We start from the raw sequence: 19,873 nt of genomic DNA, 5'->3' as shown, positions 1-19,873 counted from the left end.
TTCTAAGATCAAGTAACTTGAATTTTTGTTCTGCCATATAAATTTAAGTTTACTACACAGAAAATTGGTAATTACATTTATACATTTAAAACTCTGATTGCTTTGATAATCATAGCTGGAAATGAATTATTCAATTTTAAGAATGTATCTGTATGAATTAATTGCCCCCCAAAAGGAAATTTTTTTTATATGTCGGAAGTAAAAAAGTTGTAGTGTTTTTTTTTTTTTTTTTTGTAACCACGTTTCTAAATAGTTGAGTAATTGAATTATTTATGCACGGAAAAACATCTTGAAGGTAATATCAAATGAAAGCTTTCATTTAGAGTAAATATTTTAATCTCTCATTGATTTACAGCTTGTTTGATAGAACGAAAACCAAATTTTTGCTTTAAATTTTTTCAAAAATTTTTTCGAGTCCATTTAGAAATAGTTTTGTTTTAATTTTGGCTGGTGCATTAGATTAATTTCCATGGGAAAACTAAATTTTTTGCTGAAAAAATCGGTCATTATACATTTTATGCATGAAATCATTTTTGCAGTTCACTTAACTTGTATGTATAATTTTTTAATGTTTGAATTTTATTGGTAGTAATGTTTATTAGAGTGAAAATAATATGCCATTAAGTAAGTCGGTGAATAACATGAAAAATTAATAAAATATATTTTTTATTAGAATGGTGAGTATTGTTTGCCAACGGATTCTAAAACCGTCGCGCATGCGCTCAGATAGGTTTAAGAGAAATACTGAAAGGAGGAGATTTTTATATTTGGCAATAAAGTTAATTCCAGAAATGCACACATCCTTCCACGTCTCTCTCCTTAGTCAGATGAATCGTCAAAAAGTAGTAGTATCAGGGTACTGAAACGAACAGTAGAATATTTAATTTTTCTGCTAATCTCATATTCTTATTTGTTTTAATTCCAAACGGAAAGAAATTTTTGGGGTATTTTTAAATTTTGGAAGAATATATGCTTCGTTTACTATATAATTTTTATTTTCAGCCTCGAAGCGCCTCTTTTGTGGGATTATGGTTTTCTGGGCTGATGTATTTTATATCAGGTGCCTTTTGAATATAGCAAAATTTTTATTTTCGGTGACGAATATTCTTTTACTCGATATGTCAACGGCAGTGGTGTAACGAGGGTAAGTGGCGCTCGAAATATAACATGACTTTTCAGTTCTCTCCGTCATCATCAATGACGGAAAAGTGTGAATGGTGCCCATGTTACTAGAGCAAAATATTTTACGTTATTTCGAAGATGTTTTTCAGTGTTATACAATAGCATGGGGATACCGCAACAATGTTAATGAGAATTTTGTACTATTTGAGGCGGATATGATATTATTATTTTTTTTCTTTTCTCATCATATTTGGTTTCAAAAAAGAGCATAAAATGTACAAAAGTTTCATTTTAATGTGAAGGTCCCTTGTCTGTCAGTCTCAACAGCACTGATTGGCATTCATCTCACTTCAGCGCCTCTTGATACATACTTTATCGGAAATGTTTAAAATGTTCAGTCAAAATTTTGGGGTTCCATATCTAAAGCTATGCACTTATATATAAATATAAAGGCGAATTTTTCGTAAAATAGAGCAATAAAAAATGAAACTACTGTTTCTTAAAAGCTGTTCTGTTGATGAAATCTATAAATCTATCTGCAGTGTTAGAATAGTGCACTGAAAATTTCAGAAAATTTATTATTCTTAGTTCCGATGTTTATAGATATACCGGAACAGATAGTTTTCATAGAGCAGATAATTTCAGATAGCAAGATAATTTTCATATTGATACCGGTGTCTCCCGAACTCTCGAGTTGGATATCAACACAACAACGCACCATGGTTATGAAATGCAGTATTAAATAAATAAATAAACAAGGGCATCTCTAAAATTGTATAATGAATACCATGTCATTTTTAAGATTTTTTTTGTATGTTTTATAAATAGGGAATATTTCTAAACTTGCTATTCGTTTCGTTGCTTTCATTTATTAGTTTCAATTCCATCAAAAATTAAATAACTGAAACTTCATAAATCATATCAGGAAAATTAGTCATCGCTCTAATGTTCAGTACTGAGTTAAATGGATCTATCTATCATTGGTGATGGTTAAACCTTAATTTTAATTTAATTTCTTACAAATAAAGAAGAATTAAAAGTAAGTAACAGATAACATTTAAAAAATTAATCCAGATTGCAGATGGAAATAGGAAAAAGTATTACGCCACGCTACATAATAACAAAAAAGCGAAACTTGGCATTGGACAGCCGGCAAGTCTAGAATTAACCGAAACTGTATCTGTGGATTCTTTTCATTCATTGCATCATAACAGCATGGCTGTGTCTGTAAGTTGTAAAGCATTGAATATTTTTCAAAAAACTTTGCATTTTCTTCCATATAGGAAAATTAGTGTATTAAATTCCGAAATTCCTCACCTACACCGTTCATTTACGTGCGTTCAGTAAGTAGAATTATTTTTGTTTATATGTTAATTAATACAAAATTACTTCTTATCTTTTTATTTTAAAAAAACTTTTAATTATTATTTCAGTGGTAAGGAATAAATTTAATGTTTTATTATATTCGGGACATAGATAGTAATACTCTTCAATTTTTTTTTTAATATTATATCTGCCAATATATGTGGTGTTACGGAGATTGAGATTTAATTGAATGTAAAATATTCAATTAATTAAAATATTCAAAAAATTAAAGTAGATGCTTTTTTTTGTTATATTTATCATATACATTATTTTGTTATATTTGTTTATATAATTGCTTGAAAGAGAAACCAAGAATGAGAGGCAGGTTCCTTGCCAGAAATTCCGAATAATTTCTCGAAAATTTTTTAAAGAAATAATGCGTTTTTAATTGATATATATTTTTTATTTTGGTTTCAATCACTTAAGTAGAACACAATTCTTGTGTTCTCATTTCTGGAAAGTGAAATGCTTATTTTACAATACTTTTCTCTAGAAAAATAAGTTGACAGATTTTCAATTTTACGTTCCCTAAAACTTAAAAATAATATACAGTAATATACAAAAGCAATCAGTAATTCATTTTGTGAATTAGGTCAGCTCTAGTTTATAGATTTTATATATTTCATTATGTTTGTATATATATATAAACATAATAAATGTAAACTACAATTAGTTTAATCAACAAAATTTAATACATTTTTTTATTAGAATTATGAACATTAGGTTTTGGTCATAATTTGCTGTTTATTGATCCATCTGTTTATACGTACATGATCTTGGCCTATCTAAAGGAAATGATGGAAGGGCCTAATAGTAGGTAATTTTTTATATGTTGATAATTTGTGAAAAGTGGTAAGTGATAACCTAACTGTACTGTTTAGTTGATATTTGGTGAATTATCAAATGCTTGGCATGATTTGGTTGACAATGATTAAAAAATTTGTTCTACATTTTTTTTACAGGTATTTGTCAAATTTTCATAAAGTGGAATATTGTATCTTTGACCAATTTATGATATTAATTTGTTTATTGGCTTTATTTATCAATTTCTTATTCTATTGTAAATCTTGGATTATAACTCAGTTTAGTTTTCCATTTTAAAATACCAAAATGTCCAATTTTAAATTTTAAATTTTTTTTTAAATTTAAGTGGTATAATATAGAATTGTGCTTCTGACTGGGCAGAGGTACTATACCATTAGATTTATTATGAAAACGAACATATATTAAATAAAAACTTTTGATCACACAAGATAATTATATAATTGATTCCTCATTATAAGATATGCTCATTATTCTACTATTCAATGAACAAGGAAAATTTTAATCAATTCTTTAGATTGAGGAAATATAAATTCTATTTTAAGATTTTTTTTTTCTTTCCTAAAACCTATCAGTGTACTCATAGCATACTTTGCATTTTTATTGGTAATTCATGATAACTCTATCTTTTTATTTTCTGGTGCACTAATAGAAAATATAGTAATTTTCAAAAAAATTCAAATTTGAGAATTTTGACAAATTATTTTTCAAATTTTCTTGATTCAGCAAAACATACCTTAGGAATTATATCCGTCTGTAAACACAGAAATTAAAAAAAAGTTTTAGTTAAACGTATGAAATTTGGTATATGGTCTTTCTGTTTAAGTATATATAGATTTCTATGAAATTTGGAATCAAATCTTTTCTCAGGAAGTTTATCTGTTTATTTGAGTGAATGTAATAACCTAAATAAAAATTACAAAACATAAATAATTAAATTAACAAAATTTGATACTTGATTTTAATATCTAAAATGTAGATTTATACTAAATTTTATAGAAAATCTTGCAAACAGCTTGACCACCCGTTGGTCTTTATGTTAACATGCATATAAATCGATAACTAAAAATCAAGAAGGCTTAGTATAATTTAATTTGTTATGTGATCTTGTTACTAAAATTATAGTTTTATGTCAAATTTTGGTTTCAGTTGGACAAAAAAAAAAAAAAAAAAAAAAAAGAAAAAAAAGAACCAAAATGTATTCTCAGTTTTCATTAATATATTAGAAGCAGAAAATGGTGATATGTATTATTTTGAAAATAGAAATCGCTGTATTCATGACATTTATGATCTTACCTAAATATGTATGTAGTAAGGTCCTAATATCACATATGTATGTAGTAAGGTCCTAAATATGTATTGTAGGGGGAAGGAATAAAGAATAACATCTTTGTAATAGAATATACTAGAATGTCTCGGGTAGACCAATCCCGCTGGTCATTTTTATTGGCAACGAAAAATTTAGAACTAATTGACAAAGTAATAGCAATAAATATGGAAATGTACCTACATGTATAAGTAATTAGAAATTTTCTTTAGTTCATGCCAGATATCTTACTTAACTTTCTTGTAAATAATCTAAAAATTAAATAATTTAAAATTTGCACAATTTTAATTATCAATTATTTATTGAAGTATGGATAAAGCTCAAAAATATTTTGTCGTCCTTCAAAAGTAGATTTCAATTCACAAAGGAATAAAAAGGGAAATTTTTACTTTGTGTTTTTAGAGCATATTAACCTTACAATTATAATGGTTTTTCAGATTAGAATGAGAAATTCTAATAATAGGCCATATGACAAAAAGTTAATTACAGATAGCACATACTGTTGCCCATTCTCACAATTTGAGAAAATCTTGGGTTAAAGTATCTTTAGTTTCCTATAAATAAGAAGTGTACCTCTGATTTTAAGGGAATAAGACATCACAATGATCAAAGATACAATATGGTACAGTTTTATATTTAAAACCTCTATAATTCATTTTTGGTTGAGAATAGAAAGAAAACAGTTTCAAAAATATGATAGTAAGTCTGTAGTATGTATGGATTGATATCATTTCTGAATAGTATTAAAAATGTTATGGTGCAATAAGTAATTTTTGTAATCATTCCTTTCAAATGGTGAAATCAAACAAATACTTAAATAAAATGTAAGTATTTCATTCAAACAGCAACTAGGCAAATTAAAAAATTGACAGATGACTTTTATACTGAACACACAAAGTTTCAAATTTTATCAATAGTTGCAAAATGAAGTACTCAAAAGTACAGTGAGTCAAATAAACAACTCAATTGGTAAATGGGAGAATCTCCCTTATCAATTGGTAAAATGAGAGGAATCCAAATCCATACTTGACTTTTCTTCCTCTGTCTGTTATGAAGTATAAAATAAGAAGAATAGTGTAAGTATACTAAAGAGTAAATTGTTTCACTGGTCACAAATACTCGGAAAAAAAAGTTTAATTATTTATTATTAATTATTAAAAGTTTAAATTTTCTAGCCAAGAAATATCTATATAACATTTTTTATAAAACTTGTAATACTGATCTCATATGTTTAATGGTTGCAAAAATTATACATCCTTATTAAACTTCTTTATAGGATTCATTTATTTTTAAAACAAAAATATAAATAAATAATTGTGATAGTCATAGAATTTCCATGCATTTTAAATTGTTTATGCTAAATTAGTGCCGTTGATTTTCAATATCATAGTAGGTGAGAGTAGTTTATTTTGGCTTCTCTTGAATATTCTCCATTGATTTCTATTTGTATACTTTTGTACTTTTAACCATTATATTTCTTATAATGTTAGTATCCTCTGTTGAATTCCTTGATTTGTTAATTTCTTTAATAAATTAAATTGCATAAGATAGAACTAATTATTCATTATTGTAATATTTTTTGTCTTGTAAAAGAGTCCAAAATGTGTGGAAAATTTAGAACCTTAAAATTCTAAATTTATACAAAACCTTTTACTTTTCATTGCATTAATAAAGAAAACATCGTGTAATAGTAAATATTCCCCCTTTCTTTTGAATTAAATTACAATTCACTATAAGTTGATGTTTTTAAACTTGCAATTTTTTTTAGTAATGAGTTTTTTTTATTAATCAAATTGAAGATAAAAGCTACCAAATCTTAATTACAACTTTTTTACTAACGAATGCTAGGGCTGAAGTGCAGTTAATTGAATTTTTAATATATTTATTGGAATTATAAAAACAAATTATAAAAATTATAAATTAATTCATTTCACCCATAAATTATGGTTAAAAAAAGCAAAAAATAATGTACAATCCAAACTTGGACAAATGAGAAGATTTTGAAAACTACTTAATATTTCAAATAAATATTTTTTATATACCCCCCTTTTTTTTAATGATCATTTTAAGCATAGATTGCATCAATTTTTTACAAACATTACCTCTTTTTAATTCATCTTTACCGGAAACAGTGTGTTCCGGGTTCTTTTTTAAGGTGTTCGCATAAATTTTTTATGTGATTTATATTGGGGCTTTTGGGTGGAGTGTCCATTACACGCGGACAATTATATAGGAACACACTCGATAAACTTTATGTTTAAAATCATTATTCTGATAAAATTGCCAGTTTTTACCTAGAGAAAGTTTCTACACATATTGTGTAGAAAGACCATTTTTCTTTAAAATGTCGAGGTATACCTTCTGATCCAGTAAGCTATAAATAAAATTCAGGTTCCCTGGGCCAGCAATGGAAAAATGAGCCCCAGCCTTTTACTGATCCCCCATCATGCTTTATAATTGCTTTCAAATTTTTTGTGCTCAACTCCTAATTTGATTTTCTCCAAACATAAGGCTTACCATCAGATCCAAAAATACCATATTTATTCTCATCAGTAAATAACATGTTTTCTCAATAAGAAAAATCTTTGTTTTCATACTTTTTTGTGATTTTAAGTCTTATGGTCTGATTACACTTACTTATGAAAAGCTTTAGTCTGACTTTCTTCCATTGAGATCTGCTTTATTGAGCAAATTTCTTACTGATGATGGGCTGGCTGTTTTCTGCAATTCATTTTCAATAATAATAGCTAGCTTTGGCATACTGAGGAGCATTTTTGATTTTACTTTTTTTATTAAATATTGTTCATCTGTTTCAGTGAAAAAATGCCGGCTATCTTAGGCTTATTTTCCACTTAATATTCGTTTTAAAGTGTTTTATGTTGTCATAAACCATTGAATGACTTCTGTCAACAATCTCTGATATTTCTCGCACAGACTTTCCATTTGATTCATGCTTAATAGCCAATTTTCTTATTGCAATGCTCGTTGGTTCCCTTTGCCTTGACATTTTAATTAAATTTATATTTACTTCCGTAACAAATGAAAATAACACAAATTGGGAAATTCCTCTGAATAACTATAATGTTAACTATAAAGTTGGCAGTAATTTTCACCCAAAGTTGCGATTATTTGCAGCTGAAATGTGAGATGTCTAATTTTGGCATATGGACTCTCTTCCACAAATTTTAATTTAATGTCTAAATTGTTAATTATAATTTATGAATTGACAATATTTGGTTTTGTTTTTAGCTATACAATAAATTCACTGTTAAAAAACTTTTCATGTTTTTCTAAATCACTTTATTTAAAATATTTAGAAAGTTTTTTTTCCCTGTAGTGTCTGAATTTGGCTTGTGGCTACTAAATATATATTTAAACTGAAGAAAAATTTAAAAAATTTAATTCTAAAATTATTAATTTTCATGTTTTTTAAATTATTGATTCAAATCTTTAAAAGGTGCAACAAGGACTTTATGAGATATAATTAAATCACTGATTCCTTAGATTTTCTGTTTTATATGATGTATGTTATCATAAAGATTTGGTAACAATGATAGATCAGGGGTGTTTGTGCTCCGGGGAAACCCCGGAATTCCGGGGATTTTGAACTTCGATACCCGGAAATTCCGGGGATCGTCGTTCAAAAGGAAGTAGGAATAATAATGAATTATTTATTTTGATCTGGGTAATTTTGTTTGCTTTGAAAGCAGAAAACGCAAGGTCAGTGTGTGTGGGGAAAACTTTTCCTTTCTTTCTCCAAAGGCAGTGATAATGCGTGAAAAGGGGGAAAAAACTTCTTTTTTGTTCTTTCCTTATTGCGAGTTATGACTCATTCCCCCGATTCTCGGACATTCTCTTCTGGATTCTTTTCGGCAAGTAGGCGCGGCAGAAAAAAAAGGGACAGACTTCGTTCGACCAGATGTGCGATCACGTGACCTGGGTTCAAAGGTCTTAATTTTGCAAAAAAAGTAATTCATTGAACTTTTATAATTAGGTCATTCAATACTTCATAATCGTAATTTTTCATTTCTCCCCCCCCCCCTTCTCGAAACTCCAAAATGTCGGTAGTAAGTCCGTAAAAGTTTCAGGGGATTTTTTGGGGTCCCACAAACACCCCTGTAGATACTGGAAATAAATTTGCATATTCTTTTTTAAGCAATGTAGTGTGCTATCTTTAATATAAAAATACCTTTAAAATTGTTTTTAGCCATATAAGCGATAATATTTAACACAATGACAGTTATAACATTGCTTCTTAAAATCATAAGTATGTACTGTTAACTGAATATATTTTTAATTTCTTTTTCTTTTTTATTTTGGTATAAGTTTATTACATAACTAAATAGTACATGTAATTTTATTTATTTTTGATTTAGTTTAATTTTCTTAAACTGTGCTTTGTGAAATGAAATAATTAAAAAAAGTATGAATTGGAAATTTTTATGCATTTGCACCCTAAGTATGATTGTTTCCTGTGCTCTACTTCTTACATTTTTTATTGAAAAGTCTTTAAATCTGTGTAGTATAGTCAATTAATCTGAATAAAGATAGCTTTGTGACTGTCGTGAATTTTTAATCATTTTAAAGTTTGTAACCAAAGATTGTTATTGATCTTTCATAATACTATATGCATTACTCTGCATTATCTTAGAATGCTTTATCACTTTAAAAACATTTATTTTTTTAGTCAAAAATTTGAATTAATAATTGCCAATTGAATGATGTGATAGATATTTGTTATATTTACTATCAGAAGATACAAAAGTTTTTTCACAGTTTTTGAAACTCTTGAGTTTTATTTTGCTTTATCAAAGGTCCTGGGAAAGTGCTTGGTATATCTTTTGGCCTTTGAAAAAGAGACAAAATATATATCAAGTTATTATTTTTTATAGTGGAAAGAAGATCATTGCTTCGAAAATTCCACCGACAGAAAATGGATGTTATGAGAATTCTATCACTCATAAACCAAGAGTGAGCAGGGTTATCACCTAGGAATTTTTTCAGACCAAAACACGTAGATACTATTAAATCATTCATTGTGTCTTCAGAATGCTTAGAAACAGAACTGAAATGGTTTTTGAAATGTTTAGAGAATTGCTCTAAAATGGCTACAGTGTTAAAAATTTCTTCCATAGACAAATTTAAGTTTAAAAAAAAAAACAGATTTGGTTTTAGAATAGGAAGTAAAACAAGGAGTTTGAAATTAGATATTTTGCTTCAACTTTCATGGAACTTTTTTTAGCCAAAAATATTTTATCAGACTTTTGCAATTTTGCAGAAAAACTGGATTTGAAAGATTTTATTTATTTCAATGGATGGTTTCAACTTTCATTAATTTTTTTACTCGTAGGATGATTAAATGCTAAAATTATTTTGAGCATTGTTTATAAATGGAGATATTTTTAGTCTGTATGTTATCAAAATTCATCAAGATGTGGCAAAATAGTATACATTGACCATTGACTGTATTTTCCTGATGTGTATCAGTAATTCTATCGTTACTAATCCAAACCAACTCACTTGCATAAGATCTGTACTAATAGGCCCTTTTGTGTTCGATTTCCTTTTCAAATGAAGAATTCAGAACGTAAAACAGGGGCATCTTTGGTAATCGCATCTTTGCTTTACATCCTTAACACTTTTTTCAAAAAGAAACTGTTCCCAAAACAGCCCATTAATATAGGACTTTTTCAACTGGATTAGTAGTGAAAGGTTAATGTTTATAATTCATCAGAAGTAGCAACAGCAAGAAGCATTGTGATCTCAAAACCCACTTTGAACTGTAAGTCTTGATTTCTTAACTGCAGGATGATCATAATTACAACACTTTAATGGTGTTGTCCTTAGAGTTCTCTCATAAGCATTTTGAAGCAGAGCATTCATAGGGACAATGTTTTATTTTAAAATGTCATTTGCATTTTTTATATCTAAAATATGTCAATTTTTAATTTTCTAAAGTCTTGAATTTTTTCCCCCGTTTAATAACGATGGGAGCTTTGTGCACACATTTACTGTTAGGAAGTGTTTCTCTTTTTAATGCTTACCTAATCTATTTTTAAATAAAGTAACCTAGTTTTCTGAACTGATCAGGAAAGGAGAGCATTGGGTGGGGAGAATACCTGTAAAAATATTACTGATAATGTAGATTAATATTGAGCTTTTTAAAGGAATGAAAGGTAAAGAGACATAAATTTATATATTTTTCAAGTTTATCTAAACTGGTCATATTAACTGCTTAAAGGCGTAACATGAGTTTGCTTGACATACGTGCAAATTAAAATAATAATGATAATAATAATTAATTCTTAAGTTATTAATGTAACCATATTCTGTGAAAAGTAAAAGTTGTCAAGAAGATCTTTCTGAAGTTGATTTCTTAAATGTATTCTAATTTTTCTGTATGAATTATTTGCTAAAAAAGTAATAATATAATTTCATAATATTTTATTAAAATTTTATTATTAATAAGCATTTTTGCATAAAAAAAGAAATTAGAAAGTACTTCCTTCAAAGAATTTTTATTCGGGAAAGCTTTAGTTTAGTGTTTTTTCTATAGGAAACAATGCAGTAATAGGTTTTCTTCAACATCTGCTGCTGCCAGTGATCAATCTGCAGAAAAAGCAGCTAACAGTGAAGGTGAGCAAAGTAACCAGAATATGAAAGATGAAATTTCACCTAAAGAAAAAGAACTTCTTCAAGAAAAGGAAAAATTGGCAGAGGATATCAAAGTTTTAAATGTAAGCTTTATTGTTGTCCATTTCTGTCTCCTAAAATTTCATTTTCTAGACTTACTTACAATTTAAAGATTTACTATAATAGTAGTAGATAAGTAGATTTAAAAAAATAGAATCTTTTTGCTTGAAAGTAAAATTATTAACAGTAAGTAAAAGAAGGGAATATTTAAGTGCAAGTAAATGAAAAGAAGAGAAGGGGGAAAAACTTCTCTGATGCCTATTGTGTAGGTTGCACAATTAATCGGTTCAAATGGATACTTTTTGTTACTCATGAATTTTAATTATATTCTTATTTATTATTATTTCAATTTCTTTCTTGGGAATAATTTTGTATCCTTAAAAGATAATCACTTGTTTGGTGGCTTTGAAAAACCTTTTACATTATTTAATATGAACAGGATGTGTTGTCGTTGAAAGTTCTTAAAAACTGTTTATTTTTAATAATTTATACATAAAAATCTTAAAATGCTTATATTCTACCCAGGTACTTCCCTCCCCCCCCCCCCAGCAAAAATTAAAAAATCCTTTTCTGTTTGATCTTTCATCTCAGCTGAAAGTGCTTCTAAAGGTCAGTGCAAAAGATTCAAAATGAAATAAAAATATTGAGAAAAAATATTTACTTTTCATTGTCTTGACACTCCTTTTGTCTCATTTTACATTGCTGGGTGGGGGTGGGTCCTTTCAAGTGTAATTTCATGTATTCTCAGAAATTGTGTATGTCTCATTTTAAATGACTTTAGCTTGTAGTTGCTTTTTGTACATGGTTATTACTTTATAGACCATCTGTTATTATATTTCAATGTTTTTCCTTATAAATTAAGTATTTCTAATGAAAGTGAATTTTGTTTAAAAAGAACTTTTTTGATATATGCCAAGAAAATGTGCTTTTAATTCACAATCAACTTTTAGAAGTGATTATTTTGAATGGGTGAATGCTTGCAAAACTAACAATAAAGCAGTGAACATCACTAAAGATTGAGAATATTAACAATATTTGTTCATATAAAATATTACATATTCTTGATAACAGAGGGCCAAAGATGTTGTCAATGATATTGTTACAAATTGGTAATGTTACTTCCAAGCTTAGCTGGTTCCATTGTAAGAAAGACAGTTTGGGAGATCTATTATATGTTAAGCAGATGTAGGATCATTGACTCTTGGGGCTGGCAACAAACTTGGTTACTTTCGTGACAAAATGGAAAGTTCTGCAATCTCCAGGAATTTTTACAATATGTCCATTAAATTATTATTTATAATGATCTTTATGGAACCTTCTGCCTTTCTTCGGAAGCTATAAATGGTCGAAAGTCTGAGCTGGAGTTAGTTTTTTGAGTTCAGCAAATTCTCCTTCTGAGTGCTTTTTGCTGTTTATTATTGTTTTACTGCTTGCATTTTGTTTTCTGCAAGTGCTCTTTATGTTATATGCTTCACTTGAGTTTTGTTGCCTGTGTATTCATACTCTTGTGTGAATAAAGCATTTTTTAAAAATTTTTTTATTATTAGAGCTGTCAAACTGTTTTACCATGCACCCTTTGTTTTGAACCCATTGATTTTAAGTCTTTTTGGAATTTTTCATTAAGTATTAAGAAAAGAATATTAGAATTTGATCACCTTATAGAAAAATATTAGAGATTTGCTTAAATTGAATAAACAAAATTTAATGTGTTACAAAAAGTACTAATGAGAAAATTGAATAATAATGTTTGATAGCAAAATTTCTAATAAGTTATAAATTATAATAAGCTAATTTAAGTATTAAAACTTGTAGATTTATCCTATATATATATATATATATATATATATATATATATATATATATATATATATATATATATATATATATATATATATATTAAATACTACTAACTGTAACGTAATGAAGTCACTGTAGATATGTAATGAAAATATTTTAATTGAGGACTAGTTATAACATGTACTTTACACTTATTAAAAAAAAAAACCTTGGAATTTTTATTAGATATGATTATTCTATTTCCTATTATATTAGTACAGTTAGTGCCGAACTGAAACAGGTGGAACATATGTTTCTTTAACAACAATATATTTACTTATTTATTTTGCTTTGTATTAAATTACAAAAAAAAAAAAACTTTTATTTTCTAATGGCAATATTTTTTATTAACAAAGATAAAAAAAAAAAAACTGTGATGGAACAAGTTGTAACATGTTTTATTTTACCTTGATTATTGTTTGATTCATGTATTCATTTTATTTTTAAAGATAAAATTTGACTGTTGAAAATTTTTATAGAAATCCAGAGGGTGCTATTCTTAAGTTTTCTCATAGTTAGAAATCTTGTTCAGAATCGATGTCCCTAAAATTAACCTTATGAGCTTTAAGTTTAGAAACACTTTTATAAAATGTCATTAATATCTAAAAAAAACTCTTTTTACTATAATTAATAATTATTGGAGTATTATAACGTTAAAATAAGATCTTAATTCTAATATTAGTTGGGAAAGGCAGTTTTTTTTCCCCTCCAATATAAATGAAACTTCAAACTTTTTGTTTGAACCTTAAAAAAAAAAAAAAAAAAATTCAAGCCTTTTATTATAAAATTTTATTGTTTGCAATTATTTCTAGAAGAATATTTGCAAACGATCATTAAATTCTTCAAATAGGTTTTAAAATGCATAGATAAACTTTGAGTTCTTTCTAACTAATACAAACTTTTGGCACTTTCTTGAAACCTTGGAAATTTTTCAATGATATAATATTGTTATGAGCCTAGATTTTTATACTATTTGTATATTGATATTATTTATTTTGCAATAAATACTGAATTGTTCGTAGGCATTATAAGCATTACCAATGATTGCTTCAATAGCAATTTTATATTTTTACTTTATCATATATGACATATACAAAAGTTATTGTAATCATCAAAAAAATTGAACTCAGGATTTTGAAGAAACTCTTTGTTTTGGATGTCTTTGAGTCCGAAAAATATATGTTTGGCATTATGGCCATCTGTCTGTAACAAAGATAATTCAACAATACTTTGGAGTAGACAAGGGAAATTTCATTTACAGATCAGATCATTAGATTTGTAGATTTCTGTCAAATGTTGAGCAAAATTTATTCAGAGCCAGTTTGTCTGTTCAACTGATGGAACACACAGTTTTGTAGTGTAAATTATATATGGTAGACAAGTTTAGTATCTGAAATGGAGACTTGTATCAAATTTTGAACCAAATTAGTCGAAAAGTTGTCCATATTTTGGTCAACAGTTTGACAGACCTTTTTTTTCTCATGCATGTAAATGCAATAATTCATAAGCACTATGTCTTAAATCAGTGAAATTTATTATTTTGCCTTGTCAATATGATTGTACTTTCATGCCAAATTTTGGTGTGAATCGGTCTGCAAAATGCCTCCCAAACATAGATTATGTATATTATTATTACATAGATCAAAATAGATTATGTAAAAATGCTAGATTCTTGTCAAAAATCTATATTTAATAGCTATCACCAGATCTGGTGATAATGAAAGCCATGCGATATATTCATAGCCTTATCCAAGGTCCACAATTTTATGCAGGAAGAGCGCATGGGGGAAGGGGAGAAATTAATTGGAGGATATGCAAGAACGCTTCAAGAAGACTATACCCGTTAGTGTTCGTGTAAGGATTGAAAGGAATTTGAAAATAATAATTTAAATGAAAATTAATCTGTCTTTGCCTTTCAGCTGGCCGAGTGGATTTTTTTAAAAAATATATAATTTGGTATAGAATTTTGGGTGTTCTTTCAATTTTACTGCAGCAGATACTTGAGTATAAATTCTTCTAAACTGGTTCATGAAAAGGCAGGGAACATCCTTTCCAAAATACAAGACATTCTGGTTGATTGCAGTCGATGTTGTATATTCGAATTATTATCAATTCACTATACAGTATAATCCTCCATTCTTGCAATAATTTTCTTTTCAAATCTTCAGTTATAAAAAATAAGTAACTGACTTTTTTCCCCTTTTGAAAAAATGTTCAGACATTCTTCATTTTAATATTTCAGGAGTTAATCATCAATGATTTAAATAGTAGTCTACAGTTTTCATTTAAATGCTAGTGTGTAAAAGTAAAATAATGTTTAAAGTTCTGGGGTTTGCATATTTGATTTTATTATGATTGCTATTTAAGTATGTTCTTTCTAATAGGACAAGTATATGAGAGCTCTTGCTGATAATGAAAACATCAGGAATAGAATGCGGCGTGAAATAAACGATGCTAAGCAGTATGGGATTCAAGGATTTGTGAAAGACCTTGTTGAAGTGGCTGATGTATTAGGAAAAGCTACTGAATCCATACCTAAAGAAGCTCTGGAATCAGACAACCCTCATCTAAAGGGCCTTTTCCAAGGCTTGCAGATGACTGAAGCTCAATTACTTAGTGTATTTAAACGACATGGTGTTACAAAGATCAATCCAATTGGTGAGAAGTTCAACCCTAACCTTCATGAGGCCCTGTTTGAGCAGGTGGATGCATCTAAAGAACCTGGAACAGTAGGAACTGTGACCAAAGTGGGTTATCGATTGCATGATCGAGTCGTTCGCCCTGCAATGGTGGGAGTTGTTAAAGCTGCATCTTAGTATTCTATTGTTATATTTTTTGATAGAGAAGAAAAACACCTTACTTCTTTGTATATAATGCATCTAAATTTTAAATTAAAGTGAATAATAGTGCATTGTGCTGTTTTGTTATCTATTTTTATTTGATAAAAGGGAACTGAATACAAGGTTGAAAGGAAAAATATTAAAGTAGGAAATCGTTGTTGATGGGATCATTTCCAACTTAATAAATTGTTTTGAAATCTTTAAAAAAATTTATACAAAAAACTAATTACTTTTATCCATGGAATATTTTAAAAATTCATTCTGAGCATAAATTGAATAATTAATTTAAATAATATTTAATTTAAAATTAGAAAAAAGATGGGCTTATATTTTTTAAGCGAGATGTTCTAGTTAAATCCAAAGAGCTAAGCTACGTTGAATATGACATTGAAATTTTATGCTTTGTTTTCATTTTTCAATTTTATGCTCATTTCTACTTCAAACATTTTCAGCAAAATGGTATACTATTTGCCAGAATACCAAAAGATTTCTTGTTACCTGTATTTGATGAAGTACAGGATAAAGGGTAATGTAAGCCCAGAATGTTCCAAATATTAGGAATCTCTTTGTATGATAGAATTTTTTTATCCCTTAATATAATCAGTTGTTTGAATTAATATTTTTACTACCCAGGATTACATTTTATCTGTGCTCAGTAGATGTTGCCATAAAACTTAATTTAAAAAATTAGAATTGGTTGTTTTTTCTATAGCAAATTGTTAAAATACTAATTTAAACATAGGGTTGGCCATCTGAAGGGTGCAATGGATGCTACGTGCCAGGGGCCAACACGATTAAGAATTAAAATGATGTGAAAGCAGTTATTTACTATAGTATTCAAATACTCCTGATATTCCCTAAAAAGAACAAACTTCAGTCATTATTAGGTATGTAAATTTTGATGAGAAAAGTTTAAGTAACTGAAGAAAGACAGGCAAAAATTCCATTGAAAATATTAAGTGACCTTGATTTAGATATTGTATAAGAATGAATTGTCGAGACATTGCATACTGCAATGGTAGCAGTAGCAACATGAAAGGGAAATACAAAGATGTACAATCTAGAATAATTGCTCTAAATCTTCATGCAATTTTTGTGCCTTGCCCATCACATTCTTTTAATTTATAAATTTGTGATGCTGCTTCCAGCAGAATATACTGTAATTCTTTTTTGATATTGCAACGTTTATATTGCTTATTTTCTAAATCTACAAAAATGGGAAATTTTACAAAAAACATTTAAATATTACTCTTAAAACATTATACGACACTCGTTGGGGAGCAAAAACAGATTTGGTTAAAGCGGTTTATGCACAGTTTGAACAAACTTGTAATGCCTTAGAAGAACTTATTGATGCTAATAACAATACTACAGTGGTTCTGAAGCAGAAAGTCTAGTATTCAATACAAGAATTGCCATTTATCTTATGTTTAATAGTATGGTTTCTAATATTGTCTAAAATTAACACTATCAATAAACTATTTCAAGCAAAAACAATTGTTCTTGATTAATTGAATTTGGTCAATAAAATTAAAAATGAAATCCAAAATTTAACACAGTTTTAGAGGAAGCAAAAGAGATAGCTTGCAATTTCAATATTTCAGAACATTTTCCTGAAAAACAAATTTGAAAAAGAAAAAATATTATATTTCGAAATAGCAGAAGATGAAGTTATAGAAAACCTGGTAGAGGATAGTTGTTATTTTTAGCATTGATACTACTATTGTACAGATAGAAAATAGATTTAAAAAAAAAAGCAGGAATTAGAAAAAATGTTCCAGGAACTTTATAAATGTAAATCTAATCCAAGGAATTTGCTTGCTAAAGGATTTGATTTCGAATAAAAGGGATGTAACTAACGCACAAGGTATACTGCTGTACGTACTAAATAATAATTATAATGAATTATTCCAAAATATTGCTGCATTGAAAAGAGGAAGTTGACTCTCCATGGCTGAATGGTCATAGCACTGGTCTCTTAATCAAGAGATCGAACGTTCGAATCCCACTAGAGACAATGCGATTCACAGTTTGTGTAAATATTTAACTCCTTGATTTTATGTTTTTCTTTATTTCATGTTCCAGAAGATTCTGGACATTTCTTTAGTTTACTAGAAAGTGTTCTGGACTTTTCTTACTGTCACCAGAAAAGTATTCTGGAACTTTTTCTGCTAGTATAAAAGCAGGAGATCTGCCAGTTACCGTGTTCCGAGTTTGTTAATAAATTGGTTTAGCTCTACTTCTTGTATGTGTCATTGAGTTCCACACTAGAGTACCTACCAGACAATATATTAACTGTGTTAAAACTTTTTTTTACCTTGCCAGTTATTATAGCAAATGCTCTTTCAGCAAATTAAAATTAAAATCAATAAAGAAATGTGTGGTCCAGTATGAGTGTAGGATGCTTAAATGTATTTGCTATGTTAAGCATTGAAAAAGAAATTGTAAAAAATTCTAATTTCTCTGAAGTAATTATTATGAAAAAAACATTAAATAACATTAAATAAACATACAATAACAATATATATTTGCGTTTGTATTTTTTTTTTTTTTTTTTTTTTTCTTCACAGAAAATTAGGGCTCTAAATGGTTTCTTGTACTTCCAGGCCCCTTTATAAAGAAAGTTGGCTCTATTTAAGCCTTTTAAAGTTTGCAGTATATTTACCACCTAGTTCATCAATTTTTATATGTCTAAGATAAGCTATTTGGACCCCTCCAATTAAAGTTACATTGCTTAACTATTTTTATATTATTAATGAACATTTTGATTTCACAATGTATTAGCAATGAAATTTCCAGTTAATTAGTCTCATTTTGAGAGAGTATTGAGCCTAATATTGTCACTAAAGAGAAAGTTGAAATAAACACTAACCAAATTTTTCATTAAGAAAGTCATGTATTTCAGTTTCTTTCCTTAAAAAGTGTTTTGATTCATTATTTAGTTATTTAAGTCAATGCATATTCATTTCTTAAACTAAAGTTTCTTTTGGATTCAGGTTATTAGGAAAAAATAGCCCTTTAAAGAATTAAGTAGAAATTTCTTAGAAAAGCAAAATTCCAATACTGTTTGTTCATGACATAGTCCATTTTAGAAGTTGACTAATATTTATCAAATATAAAACTGAACACTTTTTTAAATTTAAAAAAAATTAATGTCACTGAAAGCAAAATTGATATTAATTTTTCAATATTCAATTTTTTGTATATCAGATAAAGTGGTATAAGTATATAAGAAAATAAATGCCACATTAAGTCATGCTCAATGAGTTCTTGTATTTTGTAATTTTAAGTGCCGATACATACTTGGATATAAAAGCAATAAAATATGTTTCATGCCTATTTATTCCAACTATTAAAAAAAAATCTATTTTGGCTAGAGTCTTGGTTTTCTAGCACTTTTTTTTTTTACATATCTTACAATAGTTTCTTTAAAACATTTAGTTTTAGTAAGTATAATAAACTAAATGACTTATTTCTGGATGATACATGGGTCGCGGTGGTAAGGTCTCGGATTCGAAACCAGAGAGTTTCATGTTTGTGATCCAATTCCATCGTGTAAGCAGGTCTGTTGCACATTAAATCCGACTGGGCCAAACATCCTCCCGCTGGTGTGGTGTGGAGAACTTGCCATCCTCGTCATCAACAACCATAATGGTAACTTCACATCCTCATATCTGAAATGCCTTTTAGCGAGAGAGTCACTGATACTAATTAAAACTTTTTCTCTCACTCTGTGGAAGCATTTATATTTAATAAAAAAAAATTAGTTTTATCAATGAATTATATTTTTGAAACCATTTCTACCAGATGAAAAGTGAAAAATCAAATTTATTATAAAACTTTGCTTAAAAATTCATATGTTACAGCA

The 19,873-nt window shown here is 27.9% G+C and overlaps 1 protein-coding gene across 1 annotated transcript; it reads left to right on the top strand.

The window, feature by feature from the left end:
* Positions 1-2,307: 2,307 nt before the first annotated feature.
* Positions 2,308-16,076, top strand: LOC129966648 (grpE protein homolog 1, mitochondrial-like). The gene is made up of 3 exons (XM_056081147.1): positions 2,308-2,465; positions 11,193-11,373; positions 15,550-16,076. Exons 1-3 carry the CDS (start codon positions 2,338-2,340, stop codon positions 15,979-15,981), a joined length of 741 nt encoding a protein of 246 aa, XP_055937122.1. The 5' UTR covers positions 2,308-2,337; the 3' UTR covers positions 15,982-16,076.
* Positions 16,077-19,873: the final 3,797 nt, after the last annotated feature.

The sequence above is a fragment of the Argiope bruennichi genome, chromosome 4 (genome assembly GCF_947563725.1).
Source record: "Argiope bruennichi chromosome 4, qqArgBrue1.1, whole genome shotgun sequence".
Lineage (NCBI taxonomy): Eukaryota > Metazoa > Arthropoda > Arachnida > Araneae > Araneidae > Argiope > Argiope bruennichi.
Note: the sequence above shows the minus strand (reverse complement) of the source record. Positions and strands in the feature narration are given on the sequence as shown.

Bases quoted from the DNA above. Each gene is read 5' to 3' on its own strand.
- LOC129966648 (XM_056081147.1), top strand. From the start codon at position 2,338: ATGGCTGTGTCTGTAAGTTGTAAAGCATTGAATATTTTTCAAAAAACT. The intron at 2,466-11,192 runs GTAAGTAGAATT...TTTTTTCTATAG, and splicing joins CGTTCATTTACGTGCGTTCA to GAAACAATGCAGTAATAGGT. The intron at 11,374-15,549 runs GTAAGCTTTATT...TCTTTCTAATAG, and splicing joins AGGATATCAAAGTTTTAAAT to GACAAGTATATGAGAGCTCT.